The sequence below is a fragment of the Aptenodytes patagonicus genome, chromosome 3, assembly GCF_965638725.1.
Source record: "Aptenodytes patagonicus chromosome 3, bAptPat1.pri.cur, whole genome shotgun sequence".
In the NCBI taxonomy this organism is placed as follows: domain Eukaryota; kingdom Metazoa; phylum Chordata; class Aves; order Sphenisciformes; family Spheniscidae; genus Aptenodytes; species Aptenodytes patagonicus.
Genome location: NC_134951.1, coordinates 31,324,675 through 31,344,399, shown reverse-complemented (window position 1 = coordinate 31,344,399; position 19,725 = coordinate 31,324,675). Strand labels below are relative to the sequence as shown.

At 40.7% G+C, this 19,725-nt stretch overlaps 2 protein-coding genes across 2 annotated transcripts; both read right to left on the bottom strand.

Annotated features, from left to right (window-relative positions):
* Positions 1-4,244: 4,244 nt before the first annotated feature.
* Positions 4,245-11,081, bottom strand: PTP4A1 (protein tyrosine phosphatase 4A1). The gene is made up of 5 exons (XM_076332987.1): positions 10,977-11,081; positions 9,303-9,395; positions 8,780-8,910; positions 7,053-7,127; positions 4,245-5,847 (listed from the first exon to the last, which is right to left on the bottom strand). Exons 1-5 carry the CDS (start codon positions 11,079-11,081, stop codon positions 5,730-5,732), a joined length of 522 nt encoding a protein of 173 aa, XP_076189102.1. The 3' UTR covers positions 4,245-5,729.
* A 350-nt stretch (positions 11,082-11,431) lies between these two features.
* On the bottom strand, positions 11,432-19,681 carry LOC143157863 (uncharacterized). Its single transcript, XM_076332988.1, has 2 exons — positions 19,443-19,681; positions 11,432-11,527 (listed from the first exon to the last, which is right to left on the bottom strand). The coding sequence occupies exons 1-2, from the start codon at positions 19,479-19,481 to the stop codon at positions 11,432-11,434; spliced, it is 135 nt and encodes a 44-aa protein (XP_076189103.1). The 5' UTR covers positions 19,482-19,681.
* Between the last annotated feature and the right edge of the window lie 44 nt (positions 19,682-19,725).

Below are 19,725 nucleotides of genomic sequence, written 5' to 3'. Positions count from 1 at the left end.
GCCAGGTACCCATCCTCCATAGCATCCTACAAGGAACTGCCTGTTAGGAGGAAGGGAGAAGTGAGAATCCTGCCATACCAAATGGTGGAGAAGAGAGTAGGGTAGCCCATCCCTGGGATAGGGGTGTGTGTGTTACTGTAGAAAACCTTGTATATCAAGCTTAAAGGGATGATTGTACTTGCAGTATAAGGGAACTCCTTCACGGTTTTGCAGATCTGTTATGCCCCTGTTGCCTTTATGTGCTTTTATTAGGATGAATTGAAAGTTGTTGTAGAGTTGAATTGAAATGTTAGAGGTAAGTTCAGGGTTTGCATGCCCTACCTTGTGACGCACAGATTTACCGGGGAATTGAAGAAGGCAAACTAAGTAGTGTGTAGCCTCCTATTAGTACCAGCCAATGAAGTGTGTGAGAGTGCTGAAGCGGCACTGTCCTGTTCAGATCAGTATCGTAACTATGGTCCTGTGGATTGGGAAGAAGAGTTTATTGTCTTCAATTATTTCTCCTGCAAAGCCCAAATGTAATTCAAGTTCTATCTTCTCCAGAACAAGCATCTGTGAAACTCACTGACAAAGTATTGTCATGTGCACATTTATATGAAGGATAAGGATATGCTACTGCTATTACTCCACCAATAAAGTGGAATTAAGACTCCAGCCCACTAGAAAATACCCTTTCTATATACTTATTTAGGTTTTGTTACACTGACACAGGTTACATGTAATGTTGAGATTGAGTGTCTTCTACTATTTGAGTATGTCTATGTTGAGCATTCCCATGTATCTACACACTGTGGTACCTGGTTTTCTTCAGCTACGCTTTGAAAGGGTTCTCATTTGAATCAGAAATTGAAGCAGGCAACCTGATCTTCTGGCACTGTCCTTATCGTTTCTTGTCAGACCACTATTTAACCACTATTACCTCACAAAGATGTTTTTCACTGATAAGTAACTTGTGTTGTTATTGAGATAATTAATTATAAATACATTGAGGATAGAACACATTAGAACAATATCTACCAAAATTAACAGCATTCATGCAGGTGATCATCAAGAGGAAAATAATGCCTAATATGGCTTGCTGTGGTTACCTGTAGCATAAATCCATATCAATAAAAATCAAATCAGGTTATAACTGTCAATGTTTATTACACCTTAAGAGCAGGGTATGTTGAGAGAAATACCCAATACTTCACCTGACACTTTGAACTATTGCACTTAGACAAGTTAGGTGAGATTTATTTAATCTATCTGTAGATATCAACACTGCAAACTGAATTTGCTGTCCCATGCTCCCTTTACAGACTATGCTCTAACCTTTAGAGAGCTCTTCATCTAAACTATTTTAGGTATCTCTCAGCATATGATTAGTTGCCTGAGAAGTGCAAAATCCCTTCCACCGAGTGTAAGGGAAGCCTTTACTCACATGTGAAAGTCTGTATTTGTTTAGATGAGTCCCTCCAGCTATTAAAAAAATCCACCAAATTTGAGCCTGATTTTAAGAATTGAATTCAACTTGCGAATTGTAACTATTCTTTTTATTACAGTGGTGATAACCTCAGTAGGGATTACATAAATACGTACAAAAAGATAATGTTGTTCCAAATAGATTACTATGATTTCCAGTTTGACAACCTCCCCCATACTTACAGAAAATACTTGCTTAATGATACAGCAAAATCCCAACAAATCTAAAATACGGTCACGTGAATGAGCAGTGCTTTAATACTTTTCTTATGGCCAAAGATCTTAAGTCTAACGTAGAATTTGTACTCAATACAGAATTACACATTTTCCTGCTGTTTCTTCTGCAATAATACAGATGGGTCTGATTACTTCAGAAATTACTGCTTATCTCCACAACTGCCCTCCTTATGTGAGGAGTGGAATGAATGGATTTTTATGCATAGAGAACTGAAGACCAGGGAGATTAACAATCAGAAGTATTAACTAGTTTTGAGTACTCAGTCTGAAATGCTTCAGGACTGTTCAGAAATACGTAGTGCTACATAATTTTATATATATTTAAGTACAGTTTTTACAGACTTCAGTTGAAACTGACTGCTCAGCACTTCTGAGAATCAGATGCAAAAAAATCAGATTATACCTGGTTTTGGATATCCAGTTACAGAATATCTTGTTTGACTATCTTTCCTCAGCATTATTTAGGGACTACATGACAGAACAATATAGAGAACCCATCAGTTTTATGCTGCAATAATTGCAAGATCATGCTCTCCCTCTCCCCCTATTTCCCATAAATATTTAACTTCTGCTACATGCCAAGGAATCCCATAAATACTACCACCATTTACAAACCATACTCACCCAAGCTATTAGGTCCACAGCACAAAACACAGTCTAGTAGACAAGAATGTGCTATCATGTAATTAAGTACTGCCACAACCTAACTCTTGAAGAAAGGACAAAGCAGTTACATAGTCACTCTAAGCATCTAAAGTTAGATGTAACAGTAGAGCCTGTCTTCCATGCGAGGCTTTAGCTTATGTGAAGATACGGTAATTCCATTTAAGCTTTTCTTCCCTTTTATTTGTAAATTCGTATAAATTACACAGAACTTTAACTTGCTTTATGTACTTCCATCTGCTATCTTATCTCCACATTTTGAGTATGGTCAACATTTTAGTCCCTAAAACCTACCAGAGTTATTAGACAAAAGAGGAAGAGACGTTTTCTGTTCTTTAGGGATTCAAGTCTAAATGTGGAAACAGTTCAGAAGTTGACTTGATCTTTGCTTTAAACAGACACACACTCATTATGCAACAGTTTTTTCTCTTTGGAAATCTGTTTACTGAAATCAGCTGAAGTCAAGCCCAGTCTCAAGTTTAAAGAGTTAAAAGTTTAAAGTTCAAGTTTAAAGGATCAAGCTCCCATCACTAACACGTTAGAGCTCTTAACCTAAACACAGCCCTCCCTACCCATGTAAATCCTGTGGAAACACAGCAAAATCTGATTATATGTACAGAAATTGCACTAATAATTTCAAATAAGTAAAAAATTCACAGGCATTTTACTGGTGGTTGTTTTACAGATTCCTCCTAGTTCCCTGAGCGACCAAATTCATATTTTTAACCGTATTTGGATACTAATCTGTGTTAAACAACTACCTGAAAGGAGGTTGTAGCGAGGTGGGTGTTGGTCTCTTCTCCCAAGTAACTAGCAATAGGACAAGAGGAAATGGCCTCAAGTTGCACCTGTGGAGGTTTAGATTGGGTATTAGGAAAAATGTCTTTACTGAAAGAGTGGTGAAACATTGGAAGAGGCTGCCCAGGGAACGGTTGAGTCACCATCCCTGGAGGTATTTAGAAGACATGTAGATGTGGTGCTTAGGGACATGGCTTAGTGGTGGACTTGGCAGTGCTAGGTTAACGGTTGGACTCGGTGATCTTAAAAGTCCTTTCCAACCTAAATGATTCTATGATTCCTATCAGCTCACCGAACTGCTGAGTTACAGAATTTTTGTAGGTTTTGTCTTTGCAATTGTTCCTAAAGTCTAGTCTATCTTACCAGTAGAAACATTGAAGACTTTGGGCATCATTCCAAAAGAAAAGGCCTTATTTCCTCAGCCAAACGAAGCTGTATTCCTTTAATCAAAATACCCTTTAAACCAAGTTTAACTTCCAAAGGAAAGCTGAACTAATTAAGAGTTTATTTTACTACTTTACAGACTAAGCTAAATTATATTCAGTTTCAGGCATTTTTAAATCGTACAGTATTTCAAAGTGCTCTTTATAATGAGACTATACCTTTCCAAAAGCAATCCTTCAGAAGTCTCATAGAATCTTGTGTTGTACATAGCATCCCACCTCACCATTTAGAAAGGCAAGATATGTTTAACCATAGCTTAATTTTAAGCAGACATGGACCTGAGCTTATGATCATCAGTAAGAACAGCACCTCTACTAAGAGCATCTTCCAGTTCTCATCAGGAAGTTTGGTCACCACTCTCTGGAAACTAATTTGCGCAGGTCTTGGCTCACATAATTTTTGGGACATCTTCTGTTTGAACATAGCTTCAGTCTTGACAATGAAGCATTGTATCATACTATTTCGTAATTAAATTCTAATGCTATTGATACAAGTGTTCTCCAAGCTTTACAGATACGTATACTCTTCTGCATTTACTGCAAAGACAGTTTGAAGAACACTAAGCAAGTAACCTATTTTAGTACTGGGGAAGGGAAGTGACAAGTAAGCTACATAAAGAAATACTGTACTTTCTGCTATTAATTTTTGTCCACATTTATTTTTGAGTAAAACAAAACAGCAAACATTACAGCAAAGGGGACATTCAGGCCCAGATTTAAAAAAAGAAAACAGGTGCCTGGATAGATTCTGAATTTAGGCACCTCAAAATTGCTGACAAAGTACACAAAAATAAGTGAAAGTCATGAGCGTTTCAGCAAACTTCTTAAGTGCATTTCAGTATTTATTTAGATGTTTAAGCTCTCGCACTAGATTTTACAAGCTGGTGAACACTGGCAAAATTATTTCTCCCACAGAACTATAACCACACATTCCCAAGACAGTATAAATATATGGTTGAACTAACATTAATACACATCACCATTTTATCAATTACATAATAAAACAAATTATCAAGTATCCAAATATTAAGTTACGCAGCTTGAAAGGCATACAAAATATTACAGAGGTCTGCCCAAGTCATAGCAGAAACTCAAGGAGGAAAAACAAAAGAAAAACAAAAATCACACTTTCAACAAAGCAATAGTTGGTAAACAACTTTCATAGATACAGTAAAAGAAACTACAAGATTTTTCAGAAATTTTCTGATTAAGAATTTTTAGCTACAATAACAAAGCATTTCTACGTTTTAAAAAAATATTTACTGAAGTAAAGGGCATATTCTATACTTCCTGCACAAGACAAAGGCAACATTTTACTAGAAATATTAAATAGCCCCTCCCAACCTTTTCAGGCCCTCTATTAAGTTGCACATGAAGTGCCAACATTAATTTTACTGTAAGGCTTTTTGTCTGGAGACATTAAAGACTTGTGTGCTTCTGTACAATTTAAAAGATTTTTCTACATGAGTAACCAGAGAGTAATGATTTGTAAAATGGAGAGGTTTGGATAACAGAAAAGTACAGACGCTGGGGTAAAAAGTTGCTGTAATTCATAGTATTAAAAAGACAGACTGTGCAAATCCTGGTAATTCTAGTGCGATTGTGGGAGACAAAACATACAGTGAGCAGGCAAGAGTATCTTAGAGGCCATGTTCTTCAATATTGAAATGACTGTAGAAAAAAAGATACTAAGGTCCGGATAAGCTGGTAGTTCTCATGTCATCAGAACTATGCTCATTTATAAGGAAAACCATGTAGCTGATATGCTGGGTATTTTGGCACCTAATCTCTCTACAGATTGATTTTAGTACCCCAATTTTTAGTAGTTGAAACTAGGTGGGTAAGACTCAATGGCATGATTAAAGGATATTTGAACTGGTCATTAATGAACAAGGAGACAGCTCAGAAACAGGGTACAGCAAAAACATTTACTGGGTCTCCAAACAGATGGATATTTATCTAAACATACAGGTTGCATTTCTACTAAGCCTTTAGCCTATTAAATACTCCTAAGGAAGCTTCCTTTACTACTAAAAAATATCAGACTCATGTCTTTGGCATGCAGTCTGCTTAATTCTAGTTTCCATCCTTTAATCCCAAAGAAGTACTATAGGCTGTTGAGCTTTACTGAATACAACAATTATTTCGGTGACCATTGGCGTCTTTAAAACGCAGACGCATCTTGGGGCGGTATTTCTCCAAGTACAGAAGTTGCTTGCTGTTAAAAGCTCCACGCCGCTTCCTAGATGGATGAAAAAAATATTTTAAACAGAACATTAATCCACTGCCCAGTGAAATCATATTGCCAGCCAGAGAAAAATATTCCAGGTCACTTAAAAAAACCCACACCATTAAGTCAAGACTGTAACCAAAATAAGGGTAACTAAACATTAAGTGTCAGGAGAGAGGGTGGTAGCTTCCCTTCACAAATACCTCATTGGACCACATGCTCAAAGGAGCACATAATGTTTTAGACACTGTTTTAGCCTCCGATATACACAAGCCAAAGATCTTACATTAAGATCTTTAGAAGAAACTTCAAAAGGAAGCTACAGAGCAGACATGATACAGTCTTTTTAAGAAAGCTGAAGTTATTCGGTCTCTTAAAATAAATTATGAAGAATAGTACAATATTAAGAAAGTATGTAAACATTGTAACTCCCCATAATAAGAAGCTGAAGAGAAATTGAGCTTTCTTGATTTTCTGAAACCAGAAGTGTGTGAAAGAGGGGTACATTTTTGTTGAGTGTTTGGAATATGTACCTGGCTTCCTGTTCCTCACTTAATATACACCAGCCTGTTAAGATGTACAAGCTGAATTTAATTCTTTAAAGGCTTGGCAATTATGCAAGAAGTATTTTGGTATTATTTATGAGCTGCAGCTTCTTTTAAATATAGTTGAAACCTGCGAAGTTAAGGCATTGAGACTAAAATTGTTCTCATCCAACTTACATACATTTATAAAAAAACCCAAGGAAATATTTTTCTTTGGTAGACTACCAGAAAAGACTTGGAGTAACTGTTTAGAACACTTTGATCTAATACAGAAAAAAGGATCCACAAACGTGAATGAGTGTTAGGTCTAGCTACCTCAGAACCTAAATTTCAAAGGTATTCTGCCTCTCATATGTACAAATAAAGACAATCCTGCAGATCTAACTGAACATTAGGTTTTTTGGTTTGTTTTTTGTTTTTTAAAACTTGCTCAAATAATTACTCACTGATTCTGGTTTCCACAGAAACAGAAAATACCCATCCCACAAGCCAAGTCCTACAACAATAACTGTACGCAGTATGTGCGTTAAAAAGTTCGTATGTATCAAATATCTTACAAAAAAAAAAAAAAAGAGTGAAAGACAAGAACAGCATTCAGAATTTCCTTTAGTGCCCAAGGATATATCAATGTGTTAAATCTTGGCAACAGCTAGATGTTAGCTTCATACTTACTGTCTTATGAACTGCACTGCATCTTCATACTTCATTCCACATTCTATCAGTGCAAGAGCAACTAAGACTGGAGCTCTGGTAAAAAAGAAATTCGGTTAGCATTTGCCAGTGCATACTTAGAAGAAAGTTTAATTTCCCCAGTTCTCTTTTCTGTCCTTCTGTGTCTATCTGATGTTTCTTCCCTGGGGAAGCAAAAAAAGATGGGCAGAAGGCATTTTTACATTAACTTAGCCATTATACCATCTGTTTTTGAGCTACCCTTAAGGAAGGGGTTTAAATTAACTCTGGTCAACCTTAGCTTTGTTCACCTGACTTTAGGTATAGGAGAGGACAGCAGGAATAAAATGCAAGTAATCTTTACCTGTTTGTTTCAAAGCTAATTGATTCTGGGGAAGACTTCCATATGGATTTCTAACAACCATCCTTAGAAGCAGTCAGGAGCCCAAAGCAGAAGTCACAAGAGGGGTGAGATCCAATAAGAACTGACAAGTCCTAGAACTAGTGTCACGAGTTCTAGGAACAGCTGCAATCCACAGGCCATTGCCCACCCCCTAGGATTTCCTTGCTTGCCACAGTATTCTTCATTTGACAGAATACAGTTTTCAGTTAGGAAGGCTTGACACAAATCAGAATCGAATACATTAGCAATTTACGGCCAAAAAAAAACCCCCTCCAAAACAACCAAACCCAAGACAAAACCTCATGCCACACACTAGCAACAGACTTGTGCATCTAGTAGCAAGCTTAAGTGGTTTTATGTGTTCAGGCACTTAAAAAAACCTTACACGATAAAAAGCTAGGACCTTCTTTTCAACTAGTTAACTGCCCAATTTTGAGGAAAAAAAAACAACAGATATCATTGTAAGCAGCTGAAGAGGACTTGTTTTGGTACCATTCACCACTACAGTCAACTTTGTTAAGTGTGAAGCTATAATGCAAACAGTGGATAAGCCAGGATTAAGAACAGCAAGACTAGAAACCTCCATTTTATATTGGAAATGCTGAAATGCATGGCTAGAATATGGCAACTGCTTTTTGAACAGATCTAGTTCCCAGGTAGTCTAGAACAATAGCAGCAAAACAATCATGTTCTCACAACTGTTGGAATTGTATTTAAGATAGTGGCAGCAGACAGAGGGAACAGGGCTAAAAAGAGAGTATTTACAATTATCCATAAAAATTTTGAGGCTCAGTGTTAGAAATGAGACAGAAACAGAACTTTAGGACTTTGGAGAACACTTTTCATCCCCCAACTGGGATGGAAGTTGGTCTTGATGTGCCAGAGCACCCCACTTGTTTGTGGCTAATGGTTACAATACCCTTGGTACAAGGAGACCGACAATACTGCTGAAATAGGGATGAAGAAGAAACTTACTGGTAAGTCACTGAAAACCAAACCCATTAGAAAAAAAGAGTAAGACCTCGCAAGACAAAAAATATCAGTGGGACACCCATCAATATGCTTGACACAAGAATGTATTTGTTTACTTCATTTAGTAGTCTTTGTGTGACAGCTGTGATAATAGCACAGTCTGTTGACTAAAAGGCATTTATGTCTAATACATACATACAACAGTTTCCTATCACCTGAACTACTTTTAAGTGTGAGGTCATTCCAATACTAGATATGTGACTATTTTACATTTGCCTCAAATAAACTTTTGTACTAAATCTTAGCAAGTCTGACCAGGGATGGGAATTCAACAGATGTTTAAAACTTTACCCACCTTCCAAGACCAGCAACGCAGTGTACAGCAATACAACAACCAGGTTCTTCACGAAATTTAACTTTAAGGAGGTTTAGCCAATCATCAACAATCTGGTTGGATGGTGGAGCACCGTCATCAAAGGGCCAATCCTAGAATATAGCATGACATACATAAATAAATACATAAAGATAGAACTCTTTATGCTTGTATGCTGTGTGCATACAAAAAAAAGTAGGGGACGTAATGGACAAGAGAGCTGACAGCTAAAGGAACCACTCAAGCTTATTGTTTTCTAATAGTATAACTATAGCAATATTAGGAATATATTCCTTTCAATCTGTTTTTATTGAGCAAATGATTTTGCTCAAACTGGATTTTTTTTCCTGACAAGAAGGATGTCTGTACAGCTTTTGCCTCCATCAGCTACTGGAATACCCTTGTAGAGTTAATAAGGTGGTGTCAAAAGAAATTTTTTTTTTTTTTGGGGGGGGGGGGGGGGGGGGGAAGGGTTGGTTTTAAATTCTGCTTCTATACTACTTACCAAAACCTGAATGCCTTCTTTTTCCACCGGAGCAGTGTCATAAGTAGCCTCACACACTCTTACCACTGTGGTAACGCCATATTTCTTAAGTTCCTTGGGAGTGAAACAAAAAAAAACCCACCTGCTTTAGGAGTAAACTGACTTCATTTACCATTTAACTTTCTCAATAGGTTAGCTTACTAACTCATTCCAAAAGTTTCAGTAAGTAAACTTGCACAAATGCTTGCCACCCCTGTGAAGAACACAGAAAGCTGAAGTAACTGAAAACTTGTGTGTGCTAATGACGGATACCTTTGAGCTCTTCTGCAAACATTTCTGAAGATTGACTTTTTTTTTTTTAAAATCAAATCCAGATAAACACTGATGAAATAAGTAGCCCATCTCCAAAAGATCACTCCTTTTAAAGGAACAGGAAGTTTCCTGGTTTGCAAAGCTACATACTTCACCAAGAGCATTCTGAGTGAGGTTTAGATCCTCCCCTTCTCTCCCTCTACTTAAAACAACAGGATTGTAACACCTGTTACTGGTAAGAATTGGGAGCACAGGACAATAACTTATTCCAGTTCTTGAGTTATCATAACTAGAGCATAACAAAATTTAACTTTCTATTTTGCTATTAACCTCCATTTATTTAAAAAAAAAAAGCACTCACTCTTCATTCTCCTTACAACAACAACCCATCATTCACACTGTAACCGTCAGGGTAATGACTGAAGCGTATAGCCTAAGCGTACTTTATCTAGTGTGAGATTATAAGTGCAAGCAAATGTTATGTCACCATGCTTCTTGTAAATTATCCCACACTGAATGCAAACTAGAGGTATAATACACCTAAAATCTTGCTAATGAGGGAGTGCGTTACAAACTCGGACCTTACCAGGAGGTAACTATGGAGGAACCTATTGTTAGTATACATGCACACACTTTTAACTGTGTACTTTATAGTTCCAACACGGTAGATGCAAGGTTTAGATGACAAATTCAGATACTAGGAATATATGCCAAGCCACCTGGCTTTAGTCAGTAAACAATGTCAGCATGTACCAAAACACTTAAAGTAGCTTCAGCAACTTGGATGCAGAGCAAGCCTACCACCACAAATTTCACTCAAGTAGACACTATGACACTCCGAGGATTCTCTTAAGCTACACTAGAGCCATGATCTGCTAATACTGAAGAGAGAGGCAGTAAAAGCATATTGCAATCCTGTTATTTGTTCCTAAGGTTCTGATTCATAATGCGTAGTGAATTATTCTCTTTTTAATCACTATGCAATAGGTGCAAGGAAATGTTACACTGCTTTAGATGAATCTAAATGTGAGTTCCTACCACTAGCAGATCTTTGTATTGTTCTACACATAACTCTGCCAGATAATTCCCGTTTTCAGACCTAAACAATGTACTTAAGGTACAATGTACTAGACAGTATAATTATTTCTTTGCTTCACTTTCAGAAGTATGTTTTTGTGAAGGCCAAAGTATATCTGAATAGATTTGTCTGTACGTCTTTGAAGCACGGCATTAGTATTTGAAAAAAGTCAACATACGAAGTCTCAGTACCTCTTCACACGGCTTTCACAGCTGTTATCAACTAGTAAAGAAGGAAATTGTTAATATAGCATGCTGTTCAGGCAGTAAAAAAATACATCGGTAGGAATTCTGTCCTGACCTTACCTCTATAAATTTGTTTAAGGTTGCATTGGTTGGATTGTGTGTGATTAGGAATCTCATGTTCTTGTAGGTGATTTCCACAGGAGCTGGGCGGTTCATTCGGGCCATATTGATTTAGTTAAACATGCAACAAGATTATGAAAGGATTCAAAAAAAATTCTAATACAGAAGTGATGTAGAGAAACTGAAGTCTACTTCACTATACTCCACGTGAAATTCTCAGTGCTTGGAAGTATGAAGTTGGGAGCAATGGGAAATGAAATGAACCTCCTAACAAGAAGCAGCAATTCTTCAATCCAGTAATACTGAGGCAAAAGAAAGGCAGTGCACTGAGGTTTACCCCATCCAGGTCTGAATTCTGTTGTTAAATGCTCTGCCAATTTCAATTCAATACTTCTTATCCTGGTCAACCACTCTTAGGGGGGCTTCTTGGTGGAGTAGTAATGAATTTCTACAGTTCACTTGTCTGCATAGAGGTCGTGCTGTGCCTGGCAGTAGTCTCCACTGCCCTTCAGAAACTCCATAAATGTGTGACCAAGAACACCACAGAACTGCTGTAAAGAGAGGGGAAAAAAAGTATAATGAGCACAGGTGAAGCAATGTTATTTTGAAGACACCAAGCATTATAAAATGAAAAAATAAAAGCAGAGCAACTGAACAGTTTCACAAGGTTTATTTTCTAATCCAATAGTTAGGTTTGCGTAAGAATCCTGTTACCTTTCTTCGCAAAGATTACTTGAAAATAAATACATTTACTTAATACAAAGTTTCCCTATGGGGTTGTTTCAACACCAAAAATGGAAGTGTATTAAAATACCAATTCAAATGTGCTAAACATAGCAACAAGAGACCAAGTTTTAAGAATCCCAGTATTTATATAAAGCATAGCTTTTCTAGTATACCCATACAACTGTATTTTCCATTCTGAATTGAGAGACATCACCACACCTACTAAAGTTACACTGACCTTAAGTAGTCCCATGAAGGCAAGGATGAGACTCCTTGATTATTCAAGCTGAGCATAAGACAGTTTCTAGTGTTTAAACAGAACTACCAGTCTTTACATAGATGCAGAATCACTTGTGAAAGGCTAAAGACTTACTTTGCACGTAAGCATCATTAATTCACATACAGAACCACCAGTAGAAAAAAAAAATGCATCTAAATCCACCTGTATCAAATAGGAGGCCTTGAAAGCAAATGCCAAGTCTTTGTGGTCTAACAAAACAATGCGAACTTTTGAACACGTTTTGAGACTTTCAAGGCACGCAGATTTCTAACTAAGGAACATTTCACATACTAAAGGCTGAAGGCACATGGCAACCTTCATCTGCCTTTAACTGCCTTTCTACCCCATGACTTTATTAATATACCAAGATAGTGGTAATAGTCTAGCTAAAAACATACACAGGCAAGTTTATTGAACAGGTTATTCCTGCCCAGTAGTGTGCTATTTTGCTACGGTTAAATTTACATATAAAATTACTGCAAGACACACAACCACAGAGTAGATAGCTGATGAACTACTCTGAGTTGTGTATTCATTTGCAGATGTTGCTATGCAAATGAACGAAGAATATATGCTTTTATGCACTGAGGAACCTTACAGCAGAGGAGTTAAGTTTTGTGCCCAGCCACAGTTTCAGTGCTGCTGATGATACCTGCCTAGGGAACAGAGAGGAAGAAGAGAGAGTTTTGTTTCCCAAAACATAGGTACAAGCTGAACCAAATGCCCACTAAATATACTTAGGTGCTAGCGAGAAACATCACTGATCCTACAACTATTTAGCAGAAAAAATGACTTATGTTGGCCAGTCAACTCCAAACATTGGAAGGAATCCATGTATTTCTATGCCCAAATAAAATATTGCCCAAGACACTGGACATGTATTAGCCGAGGATGCAGTGTTACAAAATTCCTAACACAGACTTACTTTCTTAAAAATGTGATTGATTTTTTTTTTCCCCCCAGCTGGGACACAGTAATATCAGTTCTTTGCCTTCATAAATTTAGCTTCTAGCAAACAGAAGATGTAACTTCATGGTAACAATGTTCAGATTTTTTCCAGCTATAAACTAGCTGTATGCATCCATCCACATACATAATCAGGGCAAGCATACATGAGAAAATAAGGAGAAGAGACTGTATTTCAGTGCTCTACACTCAAACCTTTCCATTCAAAGGACCATGAAAGAACCAATCTATGCTGAAAAGCTTCCCAACCATGAGAAAGCAAATTCAAAAAGATCAGATCCTAAAGACAACTGTACGATAAGTCCTGATGATAGCCAATGTCTTAATACACTTTACCAAAGGGCAGGAAGAAAAAGCTATGTGCAAGTAAGTCATGGTTGTTAACCGCCATCTAGGATTTGGAGTCAGACCAAGACTCCACTGCAGGCACCAAACCATATACCATAAGACTACAGTGAGTCTATCTAACGATTAGTATTAAGCAGAAGTCACAACAGATCAACAGTCTAATAACATGAGTTTTCTAAGAGGTATCGTAGCAGTAGAGGAGTTCTTAAAGTGAACTGCAATTTAAAGAATTGCAACAATGTGTTATATTGTAGACATTGCTCCATTCATAAGTCCAGAGAAGGGGAAGTTCAGTAACAGAGTAGTAGTAACAGAGAAGATAAATATCATTAAAGAGTTTGGACTGTAGCAGATGGGTAGAGCTGCGTCACACAACGTTGCAAAGGACCTTTAGAAAAAGCAGACCAAACACCTCCAGGCATCCTTTTCATGTTTTCAGACAGCTTCTTGGTAAGAAGTTTTAAGGATGCACCTTAATCACAGGCATGGCTTGCAAAAAACACGCTAACCAATACGAGAAAGAAGTTAGCAGAAAGAAACTAATAGGACAATTTCACATGCACTTTGCTGCCACTCCAGAGATACTACCATCACCATTTCTGTAAACACTCTATAAGGTTTGCCAGTTACTTGCAAAAAAACTATTTCAGTTTTTATTTGTGATAAATCGAGGGATGGTGACAACTCTAAATATAATAGGCATGAAAAAGGAGTAAAAAGAATCCTCTGAAGGCAAAGGCCAACAGAGTAACAGGAACCAGGAGAATTCAGACTCGGAAGAACTCCAAGACTCATCATCTGCCACACCAGCCATGCCCTAGCAGAAGGTAGGTGTGCATTAAAAAGACTCCTAGGGAACACCTAAAATAGCAACTGAAAAAAACAACTGAAGATAGTTTATTTAAAGTCACTTTCAATTAGTTTAAGAAGCAGAACAGCAAAAAGGGACAGGACAGCTTTAAGCAGATACAGCTGCACAAGGTCTTGTGCCACTTTTTGCATGCACTGGCAGATCTCATGTTTATCTCTTCTTAAGACTGCTAAGAGGAATCATAGCCAGTCCTTTTCCCTAGTAGAAGAGAAGGGAGTGGAGGCTGTCAGAAACAGAAAAGCATGCAAGTGAGCTTGAGGAGATAGAATGAGGTCACTAGGGTAAAGAAAAGACCTTTCAGTCGGAGGGTGGGGGGAAGAATGTAGAGTAATTGGAAACAGTTAACGTGACCCAATACCGGGGCAGGTAGGAAGTAAGAAGTAATCAGGATTCATCCAGCTTGGTAGGCAGACTGCCCTTAGTATGCAACTAGGAGTACTCAATATGATACCAGACAAACTCGTCATGGGGGTAAGGAGGAAGGTGGGCAACAAAGCATTAGTTAAGTAATAAATCCTACTTTTTTTTTTTAATGCAGATTGTTAATCACATCTAGAAACTGGGTGCACAGTTCAAATTCTTATACAAAGTTGAAGCAAGTATATTATGCATTGTTAAGTTTGAGCTCTATGTGTAATTAACCCCTACAAATGAATTCATTTCGTTAATACTGACTTAACAGCAATTGGACACATCAGCACCTTACTGATTCATACAACTAAGGACCTAACTGAGCATGTATTTGAGTTTCACTGTTTGCCTTGGCAACTGTTGCTGCCACATTGTAAAGGAGCAAAGCTCACGTTTTCCTTTGATGTGAATGCCATCACTTCTTACCATTGCTGGCCAGAAAGCTCCACATGCAGACCAACTCCTTAAGGCAGCAACACACTGTACTATCCTAAGACAGCTTTGCCAACCTAGTTTAGTTCTGTTCCCAGAGCCAAATGAAAATTAAAGACAAGTAGTACACTGGCATGCTGTTTGTGTTATGGCATTAAGCCAGAGTACAAGGCTTCACCCATCTTCAGCAGAAAGACCTGGAAGATAAGAAATCAGCTATAAAAATAGTGTTGTAGTAATTAAGACCACCTGGGGCTTAGGGGAACTCAAATGATGTGAGCAACTTTCGAGAGGCTTGGAAATACAGCTTTAAAATTACTGTATTATCTCAGACAGTTAACTACTTGGTAGGTAAGCTATCAAAAAAGTCAAGATAGCGTATGAAAGTATAAGGCTGCATAAGTGAAACTCAAATGCATAGTGTTGTATGTAGAAGTTTCTTTAGCAGAATGACACCAAACTCATCGTTTGTACCATCAAGTTGGGTACTCCAGCATATTCTTCTCAATTTACATGTGAGTTTTCCTTGAGCAAAGTTAACACTGAAGGGTTTTGGAAACAGAAGCAGCAGTTTCTATTAGTAACAGAAAGCCAAACAACATTTAGACTGTTAGATCCATCAAAATAAACTTGGAAAACAAAACTAAGGTTACTATGTCAGGACCACCTATTAGGGGAAGGTATCCTGTCCAATATGGGATAAAGTTATGTTAATTATGATTGCACCATCTACTATCATTTATGCTAGGAGAAGTTAGAGAATAGTCTTCCTCTTGCTTGAATAAACATCTTGAAAATAAAAGTTTTAATTCATGCCCTTCTTTGGGACAGAAAGCTAAAGTCTGTCTTCACTGACAAGCAGATTCACATGTATGTTAATTCTTGGTTTGAAACAATCACTTGTGTCTGGCAAAAACTGCTTATGAAAGTAATCTATTAGATTGTTACCGATATGTGGAAAGCAGAGAGGTGTAAGGTTATCCCATGCTGCTGACATTCTTGTTCACAACTTGGTAGCATCTTGAGAAGCATGCAAACAAAAGTGATTGTTTACACAGTTACATGACACTTCACTCTACCTTCAGAAGATGTGCAAAACTGTTCACAGTTGCTCAATCCACCTGCTCACAGACCAGAAACATTTATACCCAGAATCAACTATGTGGGATCACATTCTCTGAAGTCAAGACCTGCAACACTCACCTACTGAAACCGCAGAATCAAAACTAGAAAACTAAAATAAACTACATTTCATTACAATTTCAGAACACCTGCAACTTCATTGTTCTAACTTGCTACCTGACAAAAAGTTACTGAAGGACAGAGGGACAAATACCCCTGACTTTCTCTTACTACTCAAGGCCTAAGTAGCAACTGCTAAGGCAGACAAGGAGGAGTGGGAGGGTAAGGGGTACAAACTGCAGAGCCATTATGCAAGGTAGAGGAACACCTTCATGAGGTATTGTTGACAAGATGCACTTCCTATCTACTGGGGACATAAATGTCTGTATTATGATATCCACAGTGATAACACTACCCATTTTGGACCAGAGAAAGTGACCCATTGCCTAATAAAGTACACTCATACATCATAGACAGGAGATTCCAAAGGTTTATCATAAATCTGTTACGACATGCTCTGTGAAGGAAGAATGTTTCTTGTGGTTCAAGTATGCAGCTTAGGGGGAAGAAAAAAATTATCTCAAAACTTCCTGTGTAACAAGTCGATGCAACTTCCAGAGATGATGAAACTGAAGCCATGTGACTGACTTCCTAGCTCTTCTGCTTGGACCATGAAAAAAAAAAAAAAAATGCAAAAAAGCCTTAACAGATATTGGGGAAAATAAGACATCACAGAAACCATTCCACCTCCTTGTCTAATGCATCCTCTTTTTGAGTTTCTGAAAGCAAGGAGTCTCAAATGACTTAACACTGTCACTTCAATAGCAAACTACATAAATCCTGTTGTCCTCAAAAATTATTCCATTTATGTTTTAAGCAATAACATGAGAAATTCAGCGTATACATGCAAAGACAGTTATTGCTGTATTTTGTCGAGTCTAATAAAGGTATGAGTGCCTAATAAGAAGTTGAGAAGAAAGCTGTAAGGAGTTATGGACTTACTTTTAACGTAGAGGTACCTCTTGTATTGATCTGATAGAGCGAGTTTTAATTTTTTAAATATAAGGTGACAATCTGCTACTAGATTAGAATTCAGTAATACCCTGATCTGGGCTTTCTCGTTAATCTCTAAGAGAAGAAGTGATCACTTACAGTCAGCCTACACACTGGTATAGAGCCAGCATTCTTACGTGGCATGTATTCTGTCAGAACAGCAAGGTTTCACAAGATAGAAGTTATTAGATAAGGCTAAATTCTATTTATTTACTGCCTTACTGACACATTTAGTTTCACTAAGACAATGACATCCTTCTCCCTTGGCTCCTACTACATGTCACTCATTTTTCTTTCTCACTCTCACATTTCCTCCCATGGCTGTGTAATTTCTGTATTGCTTCTTCCACATTTCCCCCCCCCCGAAACAATTCTGTTCCTGTATGACAATTTCAAAACCCTTTGCTGTTCCATTAGTGGAATAATAAGAGCTGACATTTAAGTGTCATCTGCAGGTTTTTTGATTTGACAGTTTTCTGAGATTACAAGGAGACAGGGTTCATACTTCTGAGTCACTGCCTTGGGAAGACTCTGCAGATGCAGGTAGACATATTGGAAAGTTGTCTCCAGCAGCAATAAGAAACACCAGAATCACAGGACCCTCGTGCCACAAAGACTGTGCATTTGTCAGCTCATAATACTTGCAATGTGTGTAGCTGGCTACCAGACAGCAACCAAGACCTGCGCATAAACGCTGCTAATCCTGCTTCTACTATTACCATATGATAGTTACTTGATTTTGATAATGCTTTGTCTTTCTTACCTACTTTTGGAGGGCGTACTACCACCAGCAAGCCTCGCATTGTTCATGCTTAAATACACACTGTGCTCTGTGGTCACAGATGTTAGACAGCACAGACACCGAGATTACTGCGGGGGGGGGGGGAGGAGGGGAGCAAGCATATGAGGAAAGCAAAAACTTCTGATGCTGAACTGTGATCCACCTCCAGAAGGAAATGCCTTCCTTGAAAAGCCAGATGGCAAGGTCTTAAAAGCAAGTTCGGCCAAAATTAAGGTATTTGACTGCATTCGTGAGCTTCTGAGGGTCAATGGCAGACTGCTACAGAAACATCCACTTCAACGTGTACCTAAATGACTGCTCTGCGGACTTTTCCCCCCCACTGAGAAGCCATCTAAAAGCCCAGGCTGAACAAGGCCGGCTGCACGCGTGAGTTCGGGCATACCCCACCTCTGCTGCATAAAGCTCATTTTGGAAAGGACTCCCGTCCTCGCTCGCAGCCGGTTCTGACTCCCCACCCGAGTACGCCAGAGACAAAGAAACCGATCGGCCGCCCTCGCCCCGGCGGCGGCCGCGCACGTGGGGCCGCGGCGGGGGGCGAACGCCGGTCCCGCCAGCCAGCCAGCCGCCAGCTCCCCGCCGCACCGCCCGGCTGGCGAGCGCCCACGGGCAAGCCCCGGCTTGCCCGGGAAGCCCCGGGCTCCGGCCGCCCCCAGCGCCACGACAGCCGCGGGGCGCCGGCCTCCCGGCCCGCCTGTCTCTCCCCGGCGTGGGGACGCTGCCCCGGCCGCGACACCGCCCCGCGGGCCGGGCCGTCGCCCCAGCTGCGGCGGTCACGGGTTCGCATCACGCTTCGATCAGGCTCCCGACGCGGAGCCATCTTGTCCCCCGGAGCCGCCGCCCGGTCCCGGCCTCCCCCCGGCAGGGGGCTCCCGGCCCCCGCCGCGCCGCCGGCCTGACACGGCTCAGGGGCGCGGGAGGCCCGGCTGCAAGGGCGCTGCCCTTCCCCGGCGGCCACCCGGCCCGGCAGACGCCGCCAGACAGACACCTGCGGGGGGAGGCCGGGCCGGCGGGCGGGGCCGGCGGCAGCCAGGCTCACAAAGCGGCTTTGTGCCCGGGCCGGGCCGCGCCGCTCGGGAGCCGCGGAGAGGTCGCCCCCTCCTCCTCTCCCGGCGGAGGAGGGGAGAGGGGCACCGGCAGGCGGGAGCAGGAGGAGACGGGCGCCGGGGGCGGGAGGAAGGCCGAACCGCGCCGCAGCCGGGCTGGCTCGGCTCTCCTGCGGCCCGCCCGAGAAGAGCCGCAGCCCGGCGCAGCGAGAAGCCGCTCGGAGCCGGCATGGCCCGGGCGACAGAACAAAGAGGCAACATGGAGGAGGCGGGGGGGGGAGGGGGGAAGGAGGGGGAAAGAGAGGCGCCGGAGCCGAGCACAGGCGGGCAGCCGGCGGGGCGCACGCCTGGCGGGGCAAGGGGCCGGGGGAGGCGGGCCGGGGAGCGGGGGACGCGGGCGGGCGGCACTCACAGGAATATGGTTAGTCATTGAAGACTGTAGCCTGATCATACAGCCGGGGTGCGGGCGCCACCGCCGGGGGCAGGAGGAGCAGAACCAGGAGGACGCGGAGGCGCTGGAGGCCGCGGAGCTGCCGGAGGGGGTTCGGCGGCGGAGCGGGGATGGACCATACAGCTGCGGCAGCGGGCGGCTCTGCGGGCTGGCGCGGAGCAGACGCGGCTGCACCAGGAGGGACACTCGGCGCCGCCTCCCGCACAAGCACCCCGGGGCCCACCCCTCGCTCACGCACGTCGGC

Coding starts and splice junctions, on each gene's coding strand:
- LOC143157863 (XM_076332988.1), bottom strand. CDS start 19,481: ATGATCAGGCTACAGTCTTCAATGACTAACCATATTCCT. Junction 11,528..19,442: donor CAATGACTAACCATATTCCT/GTGAGTGCCGCC, acceptor CTCTCTTTACAG/CAGTTCTGTGGTGTTCTTGG.
- PTP4A1 (XM_076332987.1), bottom strand. CDS start 11,081: ATGGCCCGAATGAACCGCCCAGCTCCTGTGGAAATCACCTACAAGAAC. Junction 9,396..10,976: donor CCTTAAACAAATTTATAGAG/GTAAGGTCAGGA, acceptor TTCACTCCCAAG/GAACTTAAGAAATATGGCGT. Junction 7,128..8,779: donor TGCGTTGCTGGTCTTGGAAG/GTGGGTAAAGTT, acceptor CTTTTTTACCAG/AGCTCCAGTCTTAGTTGCTC.